The sequence below is a fragment of the Aythya fuligula genome, chromosome Z (genome assembly GCF_009819795.1).
Source record: "Aythya fuligula isolate bAytFul2 chromosome Z, bAytFul2.pri, whole genome shotgun sequence".
Lineage (NCBI taxonomy): Eukaryota > Metazoa > Chordata > Aves > Anseriformes > Anatidae > Aythya > Aythya fuligula.
In genome coordinates, this window is record NC_045593.1 from 73984071 (window position 1) to 74004024 (window position 19954).

Genomic DNA, 19954 nt, shown 5'->3' on the forward strand with positions numbered 1-19954 from the left:
ATAAGGGCATGCTAGCTGTAATTGAGCAGTAAGAGAGAGAGAGCAATGAAGAATGCTTTAAGATGTGGCTGGCAGGTGAGGAGACTGAGAGGAAGAGAATTGCTGTTTTTATCAGTAATTTCTTTTGTAACTTTTGTAGCAGAATTTCTGTAAGGCTCTGACTAAATACATGGATTTCAGGATCTCTATGGTATCAAGAGTGAAACTTTTTCTTTAGTCGGAATCATGGTACAGTAGGCACTTGTGGAGAGGCAAAGATAGCATACATTGTCTAGAGATTCAGACAGGCCCCATTCTATTGGGGATGTACTTTAGAAATGCATATAAATATGACAGGCACTTATTTTCCACATTTTCTCCTGGCAGGAGCTGCTGGCTGGGGAGCAGCAAACCAGCTGGGTTATTCCTATGATGATTTCATTGACACGGTACAGGAAGAAGACCTATCCAAGCATCTCTCTGCTTCTGCAAAGGCAGCACCTACTCGAGTCAAAAGACATAAGAAACTGAATGTTCCAATGACTGACCACAAAATCAAGTTAATATTTAACATCACAGGTAAGAGAAGTAAAATATATTCCTTCTCTTGTAAATTCTTTTTCAAAATTCTTGTTTCTGACACTTACAGAGAAACTTCAACTTCAGTTCACAAAGCCTGCTGGAGATGCAGATGACTTTTTTCCAGAGACATTCAGAGCCCCATTTTGTACATGCCTGCTTTCCGCTTTGAACTGGCAAGCTTGAATGCTGCACTCTTAGTACACTTCAGAGTACAATGGAAGTGCTGACTGTAAAGTGTGTGTGCTTGTTGTGTTCTCTGTTTAAATCCCAGCTAGCGTGCCACTGCCTGATGAAAGGAATGATACACTGGAACTGGAAAACCAGCAACGGCTTCTTAAAACTCTGGAGACCATAACAAACAGGCTGAACAGGACCCTCAATAAGGAACCCATGTATTCCTTTCAGTTTGCATCCGAGCTCATTGTAGCTGACAGCAACTCGCTGGAGACGGAGAAGGCCTTCCTCTTCTGCAGGCCTGGTTCTGTACTGAAGGGGAGAATGTGTGGTAAGACAGAGGACTTGCTCTTTATACGTGTTTAGAGTCCTTTTGAAAAGCAAGGTTTTAGAGGATACTTGAGAAGGTAATGGTTTGACACAGTCCAATGCTTGTGATCTCCCAGAACAATAAACTGCAAAGATGCTTTGTGCAGTTTGACTTCCAGGGGATGTTTATGTTTCTAACCAAGACTTGTGGAAAAAGAATGCTTTTGTACCCAGGATTCCACTCCCATGGGGAAATCAGGCATATCCACACAGTTGGTGATACTCAGGAAAATAGTGCTTGATATGCAGTCTTTTAAACCTACTTGTTAGTCTTGTTGATGAGGAGATAGGGAATTGGATGCTGTTTCTGTTCTTCACTGTTACACAGTGAAGTCTTCACGATGCTCCAGACAGACACCACATGCAAGCCTATTTATTGAGGAACAGAGTCACATTTCATATAAACAGGATTTGATTAAATGGGAGCTCCAGGAGCAAGACGAGTATGTATAATTGCGCATTCTGAGGGAAACCTTGTGTTTACAACATTACAGTCAACTGCCCTTTGGGTACCTATTACTCCCTGGAGCATCACGCCTGTGAAAGCTGCTGGACTGGATCCTATCAAGATGAGGAAGGGCAGCTGGAATGCAAAAGTTGTCCATCTGGTAGCTATACTGAGTATCTACACTCCAGGAGCATCTCAGAATGCAAAGGTGAGAACTTTGTCTTCTTCAGAAAGCCACTTCTGAGTGCCTGGTCCTCATTACAGGAATGCTGGGATTAAATTAAACTGTGAAATGAAAAGCAGTCCTAATAGCCCACTGATGCATGTGTAATGAAAAAAAGCATATGTAGTATGCAGAATGCCCTGGCAGATGTTTTAAGTGTAGGAAGAGCTGGCCTCTAAGGTTTTGTTTCATTTTTTTCTCTCTTCTGTGAAATTATGAGCCCATTTTGCATGGACTAGTATACTTAAGATGATGCCATTCTTGTTTTTACCAACCCCCCTCATGCTATGGTGATGGAAGATTAAATTTTTGCATCCCACACTACAGTGCTCTGGCATTAAGCATCTCGGCACCCCTAACTCTTTGCAACCAATTTGTTCTGAAAAATAAGTTATGAGTTTTGTCACCTGATTATTGTTTTGTCATTAATTTTGCTCATTAAAAATGAGTAACTGAGTTGTATTAAATCATGTGTGAAGGCGGTTAGTTAGTATTTCACAAATACACTAACAGTAACTTACTGAAATTTCTGTTTGTTTGTTTTCTCTTTGTAACCATGAAGCCCTTCAGAGTAGAGGAAACTCTAGAAATAACAAGTATAAAAAGTCTGTGATATGTACTGTGATTTCAATATCATTTCCAGAGGTTAGGAGCCATGTTCCCTGTTGGACATCACTTAGTCTTTATGAATTCTACTTTACAGCTCAGTGCAAGCAGGGCACATATTCATCTAATGGTCTTGAGACCTGTGAAACATGTCCACTTGGCACATATCAGCCAGCATTTGGATCCAGGAACTGCATCTCTTGCCCAGAAGATACAACAACAGTAAAAAGAGGCGCAGTAGATGTCTCAGCTTGTGGAGGTGTGTAACTAATGGGGCTGTAAAATTTCTAAAACAAAATTAAAAAAAAAAATGCTGTTTGAACATCAGCTAATGTAATCCAACTCATCAGCCTGAGATATAAGTCAGCTTTTGTTTAAATGTGGATCAGCAGCATTTCCCAGCAAAATCTCAGGCTGTTTCCTGATACTCTGTTTGTTTGAATTGCCCTCCTTCTAATTCCCAAGATGGATTCTTATCTAAAGATGAATAAAGTGAATTCACTGAAAGATAATTATATGAAAATAAATAAAAACTTTTTCCTTACAGAAGAGAAAGGGAATGACAGGATATATGTCACTGTTACTTCAGGAATAGTTTCCACAGTTTCTGTACAAAATCTCCATATTTTGACACAGTTTGTGTCATTTACTTTTTGAAGAAATTGTCCACAACTGTCTTTGGAAAGCTTTTTTTTCAGAAAGAGCCACAGAAGCAATAGTCTGCATGGATTAATGATACAAAAAAGGCTTGTCTTGTCCTTATTCCTTCTTCAAGAAAAATAAAACAAACAAGGTGTGAGAGAGAAAAGGAAGTCGCTTTTGAAAGTTGTCTCCACAGCAGCATAAAAAATAAAAAGAAATACTTTCCAGATATTTTTGTAGTCCTTTGAGAACCACATTTCACCTAATAGCACAGTTAAGTCAGCTTCTTTTAGGGTTGTTAATTACCAGTAGGTTTCACCCTACTATTTGAAGTCTATAAAGGAATAGTGAGGGAAGAAAAGAAAATATGGGAGAAGCGATCACTCTGAAAAATGTCCTCTTTCTCTTGCAGTACCGTGTCCTGCAGGAGAGTTTTCTCGCACAGGTTTGACACCTTGCTACCCTTGTCCCAGAGACTACTATCAGCCAGACCCAGGAAAGTCCTACTGCTTGTCTTGCCCCTTTTATGGAACAACAACCATCATCGGTGCCAGATCCATCACGGATTGTTCAAGTAAGCTAAACTATCTCTCCTGAAGGAAGTTAATAAAGGGAACCTCTAAAGGGTGGCCAGCACTAAACTTAACAGAAAACGTCCTGTTCACTCTCAGAACAAATGCAGAACTCTCTTTTCAAGCAGTGACATTCCCTTTTATTTTTGCTAACTGGTGTTGTCTCTATGCTAAATGGAAGGAGTAACTCTGATATGTACCAATGCTTATTAACAGTGTATAAATATAGAGAGTATGTTGTGTGTATGTACATATATATACCCTTGTATACATGTGTGTACATGAATGTATATATATACACACAACGTATGTATGTGTACAGAGTGTATATGTATACACAAAAAAGTATGTATGTGTCTGTGTATGCATGTATAAATACACATAAAATATGGGTACAAACACATATATATTTAAAATCCTATGTGGTTACTGTAAATCCTGGGTTTTATTCCCATAAATCCACTTTTTTCAGCATCTCTTTAGATGAGTTGTTAAAATGTGATTGTGATGCCCTCATAGAATAGGGACCTCACCATACAGAATTATTGACAACATTTTCATATTTTTCCTCTTTAGGTTTTGGCTCTACTTTCTCAGCTGCTGAAGAAAGTGTGATGATGATACCAGCTTCTCCAGAAAATATCAGCAAGCAGTACAAAGTTAGCAGTCAGGCAAGGACAAGATATATTTACTAACATTACCTCTAATGAAAGAAAATGAGTGCCTTATGCCAGCAGTAAATGACTAAGGTTTTTTAAAATGTACTTGTAATGCTGACTGTACTTCCTGAACAAATGACAGTGATAGTCATGAGGAGAACCCTCAAACTCTCTTCATGATCATAGATGTTCAGCTGAGTAACAGTGGCTGCATCAGCTATTGACAATCTTAAATTGTGGGCTTGAAGTCTTCACCTGATGCATGAAATATTTGTCATAATTATAAAAGACATACAAACTCTATGGAGGAGGCTCACGCAATCCATAAAAAGCAGGTTGACTGTGATCAGTCGTTTGATGGCTTCCATTTGGTGGATTCCAGAAGATGCCAGCAGGCATCCAACTTCCAGTTGTAAAATCATTGTTTTGCTTATTACAATATAGATACACTTGACAAGAGGCGAGCAGAGTTTTCTTCTGCTCTGGGTACCCACTCTGGAGTATGGGCAAGTCCTCACATGATAGAAACTTCCTCTAGTAACAGTATTTGCCATAGATGCTGCCTCATTGGTACCATCTCCCCCCACCCAGTCTGTAACTGACACAAGGCTTCTTTGTATGAATATGAAGTTAAGATATTGTGTTACTGGAGCAAAGTTGATGATAAGTTTGACCTGAACCATTATTTAACATATGGACAGGTGACAGACTGATCTCCCATGACTGTAGTTGACTATTTACTCAAGGACTTCACTTAATTCGGATTTGCTACCTGAGAAAGCATAATGCCATACAGTGAAGTCCCCCACCAGTTCATCTAATGACCAGTAGCAGGAAGTGGTTAGCCTGTGTAAAAGGATGCAAAGCAGAGAATTCTAATATAAAACAATATAAAAAATATAAAACACAGCATAGCATAAAACATGACCTCTCAATCATAGCTCAGAAAGCTCTAGGGGAAGAGCTGCAATGATCATATGCTGGTAATTAAAAGGTCATTTAAAAATAGTCATTCATACTGCTGCTGTTCTTCACTAGAAATAAGAATGATTGGCATGCAGAGGAGACAAAGAGGAAGCCCTAAAAGTTAATGCCAGTCATGTTTTTGTTCCCAGTCTTCCAAAGTGACTATAGAGTGTGCAGTTTAAAATGAGAGTATTTTGTTCCACGGGTATTTCTACATTTACTGTAATTGTGTTATTCTTGCTTGTGGCAGGTGTTTCATGAGTGTTTCCTGGAACCGTGCCGCAACAATGGGACATGTAAACAGTTGGGAACTGGATATATTTGCATATGCCCTCTTGGATATACAGGTAAAAAGTCTGAAAAGCAGGTGGAGAAGTTAACATGGCTTTAATGCCTTTAAAGGCTCTATGCCTTTAACATGGTCAAACATAAAGGAGCAGAACATTTCTGTGCAAGAGTATAGCCTAACTAATTGGAATATCCATCACAGATTTCCCATACATAACCATTAAAAAAAAAAAAAAAGAAATAACTCCTTGTGTTCTTGATGAATTATACAGTTTTTGACAAAAAAGAATTTTGAGTGGGGTTTTATTTAGCAGTGATTACGTTAAGTTCCAAGGACTTGAGCAAGAATGCATTGGGCAACATTTTGTGGATTTCAAATCTTTTTCTTGGTCATATTTATGATTAGCAAAAAACGGAAATTTGCACTTTAAACAGCTAATTCCACCAGATATTCCTTTACTCTTCTCTGTCAGCTTCATAGCTGCTCCAAAACAAGCAGACAACTTATTATCAAAAAGTCGCTGGTCTGTGTTATTTGAAACAGAATATTAAGTGCTACCATCTGGAACTGATCAGACTGTTGTCTGATACACTTCATACCTTTTTAACAGCATTTAGTTTCAGGTCTGTGTTAAAACACTACTAGACATCCCGGTTTTCTTTAGGTTTCATACTCAATTGATCAGTCATGTTTTGCTACATTAAGTAGTCATGACTTCTGTGTTTCTGAACAATTCCATGTTTTGTTTCCGTGTTCTCTGCCCTTTATTTTTCATTCTAGGCTTGAAATGTGAAACAGAAATGGATGAATGTAAATCATCTCCTTGTCAGAACAATGGATTGTGTAAAGATGGCGTTGGGACCTTTGTTTGCCATTGCAAACCAGGCTATTCTGGTAATTTAATTGTTTCTTCTTCAGAAAGGCATTGTTTCTGTGCTACGTAGATAAAACACAAGGGCTGTGCTACTTATTTCACTGAAATTCATGGAATTTTAACAGGAAAGCCATCTGATCTACAGGCCAGAGGGAAGTTCCACTGTATGTGAATAGTTTTTTAAATAAAAAGACAGTCTCTGTGAGTATGTGTACGCGTGTGCTTCTGTTCTGTGATATTACTTTTCTGGAAAAAAAGGGAATGAAGATTAGGGAACTAGTAAATACTCACAGGAAAAATGCTTATGATACTGAATATGACCTGATCAGACAGAGCATTTATGGAGTTGCTTTACTGCATCCCTATGAGTTAGAGAATACTTTCTTCGCTTACTTTTTTCAGTAGTCTTTTTAACTGTCACATGCATGCATGTTGTAGATGTTGAAATATATGGGTAACTGACATGCTTAAGTACTTTGCCAAAACAGTACCATATTTCTGAATGTTGTAAACTGTTGAGGACATCCTTTTGTGAGCAGCTTTTTTAAAAAGGCCTGATGTTTTCCATCAGAAATTGACTCCATTATGTTTTTTTCTACACATTTATTGACACTTGTTGATTGTTTTTAAAACTTCATAAAGACAAACCACGGACTTACCACATTTCACATTCTAGCAGCTATATAATGCAGATGATCTCTGTGTATGTTTGAAGCAGTGCAGTCAAACATGGAGTTTATCACCCAATCTCAGCAAGAGTTACAGTGCAGCTCTGCCTTTCATACTCAGTCACCACACCATGCAGACCTTGACTGCGTGTTGATCATGCCTTTTCACTCTTGCTGTTTGAAGGTCTCCTGTGTGAGGAAGACATAAATGAATGTAGCTCTAGTCCATGCTTGAATGGAGCCCGCTGTGTTGATGACAAGAACGGTTACCACTGCACTTGTGCAAAAGGGTTCACAGGTACACCATTTTTTGTGAAAGCCAGATTTCACTCTTTCTGACCCCCAGAAATATCTTCCTATCCTGGCCAAAGTATTTCAACCTTGTTGCTGTATGTTATGTATACGGTTTGTTGATTTGGGTGTATTAGCTTCTCTAGGTCCATGTAATCTCTTAATGTCCTTGCAGTGCAACTCTGTGGTTTCAGTAGATCTGCCAGGTGATTGGTCTTCTTTGCCATTAACTTACTGTATGGTGTTGAGGAAACAATAATGCAATTTACATGGGTTGCATGAACTGTTAAAAGTATATGAACTGTTAATTTTAATTTCATTTTCAAAAACTTTCATTTTATTGTTACAATGGACTAAATGGTCTATATTAAAACTACTTCCAGTCCCTATGTTCTACTGCTTTCATAGATGTCTCTAGCAACCAGATTTATCAGTTGATTGTCATGTTGCCAAAGAACTCCACTATAAAATCACATGCAGTTTCTTCTTTCTCATGTGCTTGCAACATGGAGCTCTCTCATGAGAGCTGTGGTTCCAGCTTAATGTTTTTTGTAGTAGCTTTTCATTAGTTGATCAGAATAATTACTATGATGATTTCCTTATTCAGCACAAATTACTCACACAGTGAGCAATATCCATTTAGATTCCCAACATTAATGTTAATGTCTACGAATGCAAAGATGCTTCCTGTAACCCTTCTTTGCCTGCTTTACCTCAGTTAATGGAGTAAAACCCAATCCTGCTTAGCTCCCGTGGTGTCTGCTGTTTCCCAGAAAACAGGCAGCAGTCCTTAGAAACCAGGGAGGGGCCAGTGATCTTTTTCAGGTTAAATCAAACTGGAGCTGTTACTTTATTCTTTTCTTCTCAGGTGCTCACTGTGAACATGAGGTCAATGAATGCCTTTCAAACCCGTGTCTTAATAGAGCTATTTGCGAAGATCGAGTTGGCAGTTTCTACTGCAAGTGCCTCCCAGGTTTTACTGGTGTCTTGTGTGAAAGAAACATCGATGAGTGTCTCAGCAGACCCTGTAGGAATGGGGCTACGTGCAGAGATGGTCTCAACAGCTTCAGGTGAAAAATATATGATTGATATGATTGTCAGTGTGGAAAGTCAGATCTGTCATGGTGTTTTGGACTCGTTAGATTTCAGCAAGGGATTTGGCAGTTTGGTCAACTAAAAGGAGATTTTAAAAGGGAAAAAAATAAATCCTAGTGTCCCTACCCTTTAATTCCAAGGAAGGCAGCAAAGAAAATAGGCAGTTTGATGTATAAGCATGCTGGGATCATAATATGGTAGAGTGTGAAAGCTTCATTGTGGTTTAACCCTGAGCAGCAGCTAAGCCCACTGTAACTGCTTGCTCACTTCCCCTCAGTGGGGTAGAGAAGAAAGTAAGAAAGGAAGAAGTGCAAAAACCCATGGCTTAAGATAAAGACAATTTGATAGGTAAAGCAAAAGCTGCAAGAGCAAACAAAGCAATATACGGAGTCCATTCACTGCTTCCCGTTGGCAGGCAGATGTTCAGCCAGTTCCACGAAAGCAGGGCTTCATCCCACATGAAGGTTTCTTGAGAAGACAAAAAACATAACTGTCAACATCCTGTGCTTCCTCCTTCTTTCCCCACAGTTTTATTGTCCCACATGATGCCACATGCTGAGGGACATCCCTGGGGCCAGCTGTCCTGGATGTGTGCCCTCCAGGCTCCTTGTGCACCCCCAGCCTCCTCACTGGTGGGACAGCACGAGAAGCTGGAAAGCTTGGCCCTGTAGTTACACTGTAGTTAGGTACACTGCTCTGCATCTACTAAACCTCACTGTGCTGTGGGATGGTTCTCATCCTAAATCTGAAACACAGCACAATACCAGCTACTAGGAAGAAAATTAACTCTATTTCAGCCAAAACCAGAACAGGTGTGAATATTGTTATTCCCCCAAAAAATCCACTTTCCCAAACCTCAAGCACTTGTCTTTCTTTCCACTAGAATAGGTACCTATATTATCTGGTAAGACTACTTCTCTGGAGCCTGAATAACAGGGAGAGATATACATGCTAGGAATAAAGAGGGAAAATACTAACACATTAACACTGATAGAATCTTCCAAATACTTCTGTATGCTTTAGGGTATCTGAGCTTAGATCAGAAGTTATGAATACCAATAAGAAAGTCATATCCTGGATCACTGTAGAGACAGCTCTTGTTGTCTGGGTTTAACAAGCCTTTCCCTCCCTGAAGTCCCAGAAGTTTTGGTGCCTTTCAGATATCTTGGTTTTCCATCAGTGTAAGCAGTTCTGTGCCTGCAAAGTCAAATGCCTCTTATCTATAATTCTACAGACTCTAGAAGGCATGTTTCACTCATAGGAATTCAATGACTGCATCCCCCAATTTCATATGAAGAAATGCAGACACTGTATTTAAATATTGTATTGTCCCTGTTAAGAGCTAAATTGGTGCAGTCTAATCTGCTTGTAGCATACTAGCATATTTAAAAGGAACAACCAAAACAAAACTCTGTTAATTCTGCAATATCTCTTCTGCTGATTTTTCAGTATATGCCATTCCCATTGGCAGACCTGGCCTCATGGCCATTTTTTTTTTTTTTTGTAATTACAGCAGGAACATTTGAAGTGTGCTTTTCTTGTCTTCCACAGGTGTCTGTGTGTGACAGGGTACACAGGACCAAACTGTGAAGTGAACATCAATGACTGTGACTCCAGTCCCTGCTTAAACCAAGCCACCTGTGTGGATGCCTTGAACTCGTACGTTTGTAAATGTCCCCCTGGCTTTACAGGCAGCAGGTGTGAAACAGGTACACAGGACCAAGTGTCAGAAAAAGGTGGCTTGACTAAGTGGGCAAGATTTGCACTGACTGAACTGATTTCATACAGCTTTCCCAGAAAGCAGATAGGGTGGTGGGACTCTGAAAGGCTGAGTGGAACCTGTGACTGCAGGTTACAATAAATGTAATTGCACACAAGTAACACCATGTGTGCTAAGTCATATCTATATGAATTTCTCTTTTCTAAGGCCCAAGTCTACCATTTTGCAATCTAGATGGTCTGTCAAATGTAATTTGTGTTTGCTCTGTGTGTTTTAGTTAACTAGCTCTTTGTGTTTCTTGTATTTTATGTAAGACTTTGCATCACAGAGCTAGAGATGAGGGTCTGGTAGGCTCAGTTTTAGAAGTTCCCTACAGTCAGCCAAAATGGATAACACCTGGTGCAATTTCCACCTGGTTATTGGTGGATTTACACTACACAACCACAAGGCTCAACTCCATTTGTCTTTGAGTTGAACAATTAAAATTGTACTGTTACACTAGTTGGTGACTCTTTAAACAGAAGTTGAGGGACTGTGTTGGTTTTACAGAGACAGTAGAGGACAATACAGGTCTTTCAGACAACATCCTATGTTCGAGTTTAAATAGCACCCAGACTTCAGGAGAGCTCCAGTTGGTATATTTTCATGTAATATTCTGATAATACATGCCACTCCGCATTGACTGTGAGCAGCACAGAATTGTCCTAAATCAGTGTTTCAGTTCAGAACAACAGAAATCTTTATATATATATATATAGAGAGAGAGAGAGACTCCTGTAGGTGAAGTGGCACCAGCTGATCACCCCTTTGGGTTGCTGGGTGGCAGATGAATATGTCAGTTCATTGGCAGATGGCTGAAAAGCATATCCAGTGCTGTGCAGGGTTCATGTTTGTTCTTTTTTAGATTATCAGCTTCATTTTCAGTTGTGTTTCTTCAAATCCTTTCCTCTTTTTAGCCTTGGAAAGCTCAGTATTCTGGCTGATGCTAAACTGCTGTACATTCTTTCTAGTTCTGACCAATTTTAAGGGAATAATTTTTGTAGATGTGTTCATTTTATTACATTTGGTTAGAATCAATTCAATACTGTCTCTGTGTTTTCAGGAATGGAACTCTGAAAGCTGTTTGTCTTTGTTGCAGAACAGTCCTCTGGTTTCAATCTTGATTTTGAAGTCTCTGGTATCTACGGGTATGTCATTCTTGATGGTGTTTTCCCGTCACTTGGTGACATCACCTGTACATTCTGGATGAAATCCACTGACACCACCAACTATGGGACTCCCATTTCTTATGCAGTGGAGAACGGAAGTGATAATGCATTTCTTCTGACTGACTACAATGGGTAAATCACAATTCTGCTTTTCTGTGGCTTACAAATGTCTTGGAACTGATTTAAAAAAAAAAAAAAGAAAAGAAAAGAAACACGGGCCAAAAGTCTGAATATCAGCTTTGCCTGTCTTGGAATAGGAAAACCTGCATCCAAAATCTGGATGTAACTGGAGTTTCCCTATTGTTTTGATTTCTCCTTGCTTTGTTGCCAAGTAGAAGAGTAATTGCAAGAAATCAGTGAAGTTTAAGAAGCAGAATATTTTTGTCTGGACTACATTTACATCATATTTAAATGACACGTTGAAATGATGATTGGATAGAATTGAAGCTTAGCACTCAGGGTACTTGCAGTGTGATGCCAAAAGCAGAGATTGACTCAAGAGACAACTTTAGGAATCCACTACGCAGGCATGACTTGAATCTTCACATTTTGGAACAGGAACACATTACTTTATTTCATTTTATTTTGCATGTGATAGTGGTAAATTCCAAGTTCTCTCAGAAAGTACAATTATTTCAAGAGAGATTTCTTGTGAGATGAAGACAAAGTTGCCTTGTTTAGCAAATAATATTTCTTTGAGTTATGCGGGACTAGCCATGCTCTTCAATTTGCTTCATGCAATTGAGTCTGCTTTCAACTTGCTTCCACGCAGCTGGGTTCTTTACGTAAATGGGAAAGAGAAGATCACAGACTGTCCTGCAGTGAATGATGGTAACTGGCATCACATTGCGGTCACATGGACATGCACAGATGGGGCATGGAGAGTGTACATTGATGGAAAGCTGTCTGATGGAGGCACTGGGCTCTCTGTCGGCTCAAAAATTCCTGGTATGATTTATTCATAATGCACCAAATCTGTTGCTTTTACTCTGTTTTTATTGCAGAATTTTATGTACCCACAAATAAATGTTTATTCTTGTGTTTTTAGGATGTTTTCAACATTTAGGCAGGGATCTTGTTTGCTGTTCTTGCTCATGAGGACAGTTCCCTCAGCCTTTCTGAGGGCCAAGTACAGATTTCTAGAGTTAAGTAGTAGGTAGCTTGTTTTGGGGTTTTAGGAGTTTAGTCCACAAAGGAGCCTGTGTTGAACTGTTTTCGGAATGGCTTTGTGAGAATGTTTCTCACACAAGAAGGTTAACTGACATTTCTCTTAAAAATGTGTTCTCAGAGTTGATCAGATTAACCTTTTCCCATTACTCTTGGACATCTTTTTAAAGTTATGTTTGTACGTCTTTCTAACAGGATGGTTTTTGCTATTTCATTGTTTTCATTGTGGTCAGCAGTCTTCCCAGTAATATCAGAACACATGAAAAGGAATACCTTCAGGATCAAACAGCTGTGAAAGGCCTGATGTTAGACTGTTTTCAACAGTGTTTTCATACCACCACATTCAAAACTTAGAGTTTTTTAAAACTCCCTTATAAAAAAAAAAAAAAAGACATTTTAGTCTGTGCCCATTGTGCTTGTCCCTATACTTGCCAATCACATTGGAGTTATCGTGGAGACATAACCCAACAAAGCATGCAGGCTCAATTATATTTTGCTCTCCTGTGGCTTATGTAATACACATCCACATAATCTGTGGTGTTGGTCAAGGAGAGAAAAATTTAATTTGTGTGGATGTCAGAATGCTGACTGTAATCAGCTGTGTGCTTCTGAAGGTTTGGAATCAAATTTGTTCTGCCTGACTTCCTAAGGTTTCTTTAAAGCAGGAAGTTCAAACTAGCACTGTGAAACATGCCCCACCTGCTCAAAATTGCATTTTCTGTTGCCCTGTAATACTCCTTACAGTGAATGCTGAGCTAGAAGCAATCTCTTAGACCAATACTGTAAAAGTCTTACTAACATAGGGCAACAAAAGTTTTGTTTGGTTGTTTCATCTTCCTGTGGGGATTGCAGCCATAAGGTGGTGTTTCCTAACACTGTTACAATTCTCTCTTGATTCTAGGTGGTGGTGCACTTGTACTGGGACAAGAGCAAGATCAGAAAGGAGAAGGATTCAACCCAGCTGAATCTTTTGTGGGTTCTATCAGCCAGCTCAACATTTGGGACCATGTCCTGTCTCCACAGCAGGTAAGTCCCTACCTCAGTGTTTGAGCAGAGGAATCTAAGCATAGGATGGACATTTGAAAAGGCAGTCAGAGTTAGCTTACTGGACAGACCCCTGTCCCCACTGAATTCAGAGGCGACCAGATGAAGCTCTCTCTTAGTATAATGTGCTTAGCGTAATGAGTAACTTCAAGAGTATGTATGGTAAAATCAACACTGAAGTAACCTACTATTTTGACTGAGCCTTTCTGTGTTAAGGGGCTTTGAAAGAGAAATACACAAAAGACATACACAAAAACTCGTAATCTTATTAGGAAAGGGAGAGACCTGATGAAAAGAGCTCAGGGCCTGTTTTACTGGTTTCAGTTCCCTCATCCTGCCGTGTGGAAAGGCACTGTAAATATTCAGAGAGGAAGCATCAGGATTTCAGTCAACACGTTAGACAACATGAAAAACCTGTTAGCTGTATAGTCCCAGGAAAAGTCCAAATATCAGTAGAACTGCATATTAGACTGCTTCTACTCAGGTACCAAAAAAACAGGTTTGGAACTAAACTTACACAGAATTAAAAAAACTGTGGAACAAAGGGTGTCGTCAAGGACAGTGATCCCACAACCTTTTTGACAAGTCTTAGTGCTCAATCATCCACAGAGTGAATATTATGTCTTTAAATCCAGCTGGGATATCACTCTTCAATTTATGACTACTATTTCACTCTCCCAACCTAAATGATTCTATGATTCTATGATTCTGTCTCCTTGCTTACCTCCCCATACCTCTCCAGGAGCTGCTGTTAGGTACCCCAAAACCTTCTCTGTCCCCGGCTGACCCAGCCCTCATCACACAGCCTCTTCTCACAGGTCAAATGTTCCAGCTTATCACGCTCTTGATGCCCTCCCCTGAACTTGCACCAGCTTGTCAATGTCTTCCTTGTACTGAGGAGCCCAAAATGTGATTCAGTATTCCAGATCTTGTCTAATAAGTGCTGAGGAGAGGGAATAATCCCTCCTTTGGCTTCCTGGCTGTGATCGTGTTCACATAGCCAACTATGCTGTTGGTTCTCATTATTGCCAGGACACACAGCTGCTCCATGCTTAGCTCACTGCCTACCACAATGTCTAGGGCCTTTTCCACAGAGGTGCTCCCTGTCCAGGCTTTTCCCAACATGTATCATTCAGAGGGGTCTTTGTCCTTCCCATTTGTTCTTGTTCAATTTCACAAGGTACACGTTGGCCCACACCTCTAACCTGTAGAGGTCCCTGTGGATTCACCTCTGCCCTTGAGCATACTGACTACTATCTCCCATTTGATTTTTGCAAACTTGATGAGAGTGTGCTCCATCACCTCTTCCTGGTCATTAGTGTTTCTGTCCTGAAGGTAAGAAATTATGTATCTGTTGGTAACAGTTGAATATCAAAGACCAAGTTCAAAGTCAGGGGCATTTCATGGGGGAAGGGGCTCAATAATAAATAATGAAAAGAGCAGGAAGTAGAAAAGAAGCAAAGCAAAATCTTTGTTTACAGCATCCAAATGTCTTCTCTGTTTCTTTATGTTGTCTTCTTTTGTCTTTCTTTTTCTCTTGTCTTCTCTGTTTCTTTCCTTTTATTTACTACCTTGTCTTTCTGCTAGGTTCATAACTGCCCAGCAATCAACTACTACTACTCTTAGTCTTTGATGTCATCATGTGTTGCATTGCCAAACCAAATCTTTAGGGATTTTTGCACCAGCAGTTATGAAGATAATGAACCTACATATGATTTTACAGGATACACTTATGAAGAGTTTAAGTGGGGTTTTCTGAGTCTTTCTTGGTGTTCACCTCTGTTTAATGCTATTGACAGGCTAGGTAAAATTCCCATTTGCTTCAAAATGCAGTACAGCTATGGTGAGGAAGAAAATCCTGCCTGTCATTTGTGGTATTTGTGTTTATCTGAAAAGACAGGTGTGTGAGCTGACAGGGAACTGAGCCAAGTAAGCTTGCAGCAAGGTTTTTACCTCATTCATTTTAAAGCTTGGGATAGTAAATCACTATAATTATCTCTGCTATTATCAGTTTTGTACTAGCCAGCTAGAACTACTCATTAAGTCTTACCTTCCTGTTCTTGGCCATAAAGGAAAGTAGGAAGACAGAATATGCTGTACAGTGAATAACAGGAAGGCTAAGTCCACTCTTTGAGATCTTTGTATACTTTAGTTTCTCACCCACTTGCCCATTTATTTTCTACAGCTAAATCAACAGATTGGTTGTTTCATTGGTGAGTAGACAGCAGTAAAAATATGAATTGTCTTTAATCATGGAAACGTAGAATAAAATCATAGAATCATTAGGTTGGAAAAGACCTTCAAGATCATCTGGTCCAACCATCCCCCTACCACCGATATCACCCACTAAACCATGTCCCTAAGCACCACGTCCAACCTTTCCTAAAACACCCCCAGGGACGGTGACTCCACCACCTCCCTGGGCAAGCCATCCCAATGCCTGACTGCTCTTTCTGAGAAGAAATTTCTCCTCATTTCCAAACTGAACCTCCCCTGGCGCAACTTGAGGTGATTCCCTCTTGTCTTAATGAACTGTGAGGTCCCTTCCTGTTCTACATTCTCTTCTACACAGCTTTGAAGGGACAGTTTCCTTACCTGCCTGACCCATGCTGGAAAATTTTCCCTGCAGATTCCTCACAGATTGTTTGCAGCTCCTGGTTGTAACTGTTTCTATCACCACGGACAGTTGAAGTGAGATCTTTGAAATAGCCTCTGTATAAACAGAGCATATCACTCCCTTCTTCAGCTAAGTTGTCTTTAAACCCTGATCAGCCTGACTGGAGTTCAGGAGAGGAGTGATGTGAGAATAACTCAGTCTGAGGTTCATGGTACACCTTACCTTCTGACAAAGGCAGTATAGTACACTGCTTTTGGTAGTTCATTTCATCCAACAGAGACTGGACAGAAGCCAATTAAGGCTGCTGGGAAAGGCAGTTTCCCAGTTGTTCACCAGGAGCCAGGCACACGAGGGTTTTAACCAGCTAGCTGTGCTCTGAAGCTGCACTACATGTATTCATGGATAAGCTCTAGTGAGATGCACCCAGGCCACTGAGTTGTTCCTCTTTGCTCTTCCTTTTTTTCATGGTGTTGAAGAAAATATTCCTTTCTCACTAATCCACCTTAATCCTGGTTACCCTCTGGGACTGTGCTTCCTTTTTACCCCTGGAGTTACAATGAGCAAAGGTAATGCAGTGAATTCAAAACCCTGGACTTTCATAAGAAGTTTTAAAATGCTTTTACATAGCAGAAGCCTCTCTGAACATAAAAGTAGATGGCCTCCTTTTTAACAATTGTTAGAACATCAAGCTTCCTCTTCAGGTTGCATCCTTATATGTACCTTTTTCTGTGACATAAATACATTTCTTTTTTTTCACACTAACAATCTTAGTTGTATTTCAAGAATCATGTTTTATACTTGGCTTGTATGACCAGTATTCCATTAGTTATTACTTCCATACATTCCTGTCCCCATCTAGCTGGCTTATAAGTAGAGAATTACAATTAGTGCAGTCAAAGCAGTCAAAGGCCTCTTGTGCTAGGAGGGAAGAACATCACTCATTCAACAATTTGTTCTCATGTTGCATGCAGACATGGAAGGTATTTCTTTTTAATATTCTTTTCCTACACATTCTTTAATCAGCGCTTAACCATCTGTTTTAAATCCATAGGTAAAATCTCTGGCTACATCCTGTCCAGAAGATCTCCAGAAAGGAAATGTACTAGCCTGGCCAGATTTCCTTCCAGGAGTTGTTGGAAGAGTGAAGATAGATTACAAGAGTATATTTTGTGCTGGTTAGAACTTTATTTACTAGAACCCATTTCATCTGAACAATCTTGTAAGACTATTTCTTGAAGTTAAATATGCTAGCTTGCAGCCTTTGCCCTACTAACCTTGAATAAATTATTTTGATAACTTAACAGTTGGAACATTCAGTCCTTCATTCCTCAAATTCCAGGGTTTTGTAACAAAAGTTCATTGGAATCTCTGACAAAGATTTATTACTTCCTGAATTGAGATAGGGAAGAGTGAAGATGGTGTTTGGTCAGAAGGAAGTTTTTCTTGTCTATTCTTATAAAAATAATTGGACAGTATTAAAGTACCTGCTGCCTGCTCACCTTTTTTCCTACCGATTCCTTTCCTGATGTTGCATTTTGATGGCTCCAAAACCTTTTGAAAGGTTACATCTAAGTAGGATGTAGCTTAGCATAACACTTCCCCAAACGTCCTCCTGGATAAACTTATACAAGATCAACAATCAATTAACAAATGTGTTCCTTTCAGCACATAGCTGCATCTCTTACTGTATGCCTGTATTTTGTCCACAGACTGTCCATCTTTGCAAGGATCCATACCACATCTGCGTGCCTCTTCATCTGATTTAAAGCCAGGGTCAAAAGTGAGCCTTTCCTGTGACCCAGGCTTCCAGATAGTGGGAAACTCTGTTCAGCACTGCCTTAACATGGGACAGTGGACACGGCCTTTTCCACGCTGTGAAAGTGAGTTGTTTCAGTGGGCTGGCAGGGTTAGGAAACATGAATTTCTGTTTGGACCTTATGACTGTTCATGGCTTGTTTATCCCTTCAGCTGTGATATGGTTGAAACCACCCGTGTTACAGATGATATCTGTTTGATATCGTATGTATGATACAATATGTATGGTATGATATCATCAAACATGCTTAAAGCTAAACTGAATTTTTACTGAGCCTACTGCCATCTGATTCTGCCAACTTTTTTGTCAGCTTCTAATGCTTGTGGCAGAAATGAGTCCATTTGGATCAGCAAACTAATTATCTGTGCTTGCCTCCCCTGTGGCACCAGGAATGTGGAAGAAGCACAGGAAATGCTAGAGTATCTGAACTTTAAGTATCACTGAGAATGTCTGGTTTGAAATAAAAGCTCTTGCATTAGTGTGTTATAGAGCAGTTTCTTAAAAGGTGACAGGTATTTCTGCCAGCACTTAGAGGTACTCCAGCACTTGCAAGATTTCTGCTAATACATTCTGCTAAGACTTCTGCTGCATACATGTAGGTTGCCAAGTTTCTTTGTTTCCTGCTTTCCTAGTCCTGTCGCCTCCTTTCTGTGTTCTCCTCTTCTATGACTGTACATGTGACTGTAGTTGCATACGGTGGAGCTGACTGTATTTCTCATTACAGCAGAACCATAAGTTAACTGCAGAAGTAGGTATTGCAGATATACCTAAAACAAGCCCTTTTCACTAGAGCATAACTTCTCTGGCAGAGACAGCTATGCTTTTTCTTGGTGTGTTACCAATGACAAGGCACCAGAACCCTGTTAGTGTTGTCATCCCGGCTCTGTATTGGGCCAGGCAGTTTTCCCCATTGAGCACGGAGCTTAGAACAGACCTGCCACAAGAATGGTGAGTAAATGAGGGCCCGGCTCACCTTTCTCAGCCTGCTCCCCGAGTACCTGATTAATGAAAGCAGGATGAAGATAGCTATTTCTTGCAGAAAGAACCACAAAATATAGTGGACAGTGTGGTACAGGCCTGGTCAGAAAAGATTCTTCTACTGATTGTAGCCAGCTCCCTGTAATCATTGCCTTCACCCACCAGGATCCTGTTCCTCCTTCTGCTACCACACACCCCCAAATCCACAGATCCACATCCCCTGACAGCCTGGCTTTGTTACAGGCTCTGTTCTATCCCTCTGCATCAAGTACTTGGCGTCCAATACCATGGGCTCTGTACACTCACACTGTCTTGCTGTGTGATCCTTACAAATGCCCAGGGAGCAAGGAATTGCTACAGTTCGTGTGGTTACAGCGATGGGCTGTGTAACCTCTGGGATAAGTACACGTTGTCTTGGTTGAAATGGAGATACAAGCAGCTCTGCTAGAATAAGTAGCAGCCTCCGGCAGCCAAGTACAGTGACACCTTCTGCTGGCACAGCTGGGATCAGCAAGGATCATTTATTGTAGTCAAAGGCAGAGTGATGCAAGGGTTGTGAGGTCAGTTCCCATCTCTCCATCATGGCTAGTTTTGCAATGGTCAAACACAGTAACACTCAGATTGTTTTCCAGTGAAGGGAGACACTAGGAACCTCCATGCAAACTTAGTTTTTCTTTCTCGTTAAAATTCACTAGGATCATAGATTATCAGGGGAAGTGTCTTGGGACTGAAAGGTGTCTGCTCAGATGTTAGTCACAGATGGCTTTTCCAGAACTTGCAGAGCAGCAGGAGCTGAAGAGTCCTGCTCAGTCTCTGTCAGAGAAAAAATGAAGGCCCTCCACTCAACCAGGAATCAATTAGCTACCTCAGAAAAATTTGGGGCCTGCTTGTGGATGTGCTTCCACAGTTGTTGGATAGAAAATCTCTCTGGTGGTGGCTCTGGTGTGGAATTATTCTGAAATTGACC

At 40.2% G+C, this 19954-nt stretch overlaps 1 protein-coding gene across 1 annotated transcript in view; it reads left to right on the forward strand.

Moving 5' to 3' along the window:
• The window catches only part of SVEP1 (sushi, von Willebrand factor type A, EGF and pentraxin domain containing 1), a 120469-nt gene that overhangs the window by 64928 nt on the left and 35587 nt on the right, over window positions 1–19954 (forward strand). The window contains exons 15-30 of the mRNA XM_032205963.1: window positions 367–558; window positions 833–1066; window positions 1599–1760; window positions 2479–2640; window positions 3436–3597; window positions 4172–4266; window positions 5471–5567; window positions 6290–6403; window positions 7236–7349; window positions 8211–8412; window positions 9989–10146; window positions 11296–11497; window positions 12138–12313; window positions 13434–13558; window positions 17245–17368; window positions 17903–18073. Of these exons, the coding sequence (XP_032061854.1) occupies window positions 367–558; window positions 833–1066; window positions 1599–1760; window positions 2479–2640; window positions 3436–3597; window positions 4172–4266; window positions 5471–5567; window positions 6290–6403; window positions 7236–7349; window positions 8211–8412; window positions 9989–10146; window positions 11296–11497; window positions 12138–12313; window positions 13434–13558; window positions 17245–17368; window positions 17903–18073 (2490 nt within the window). The remainder of the gene's footprint in view (window positions 1–366; window positions 559–832; window positions 1067–1598; window positions 1761–2478; window positions 2641–3435; window positions 3598–4171; window positions 4267–5470; window positions 5568–6289; window positions 6404–7235; window positions 7350–8210; window positions 8413–9988; window positions 10147–11295; window positions 11498–12137; window positions 12314–13433; window positions 13559–17244; window positions 17369–17902; window positions 18074–19954) is intronic.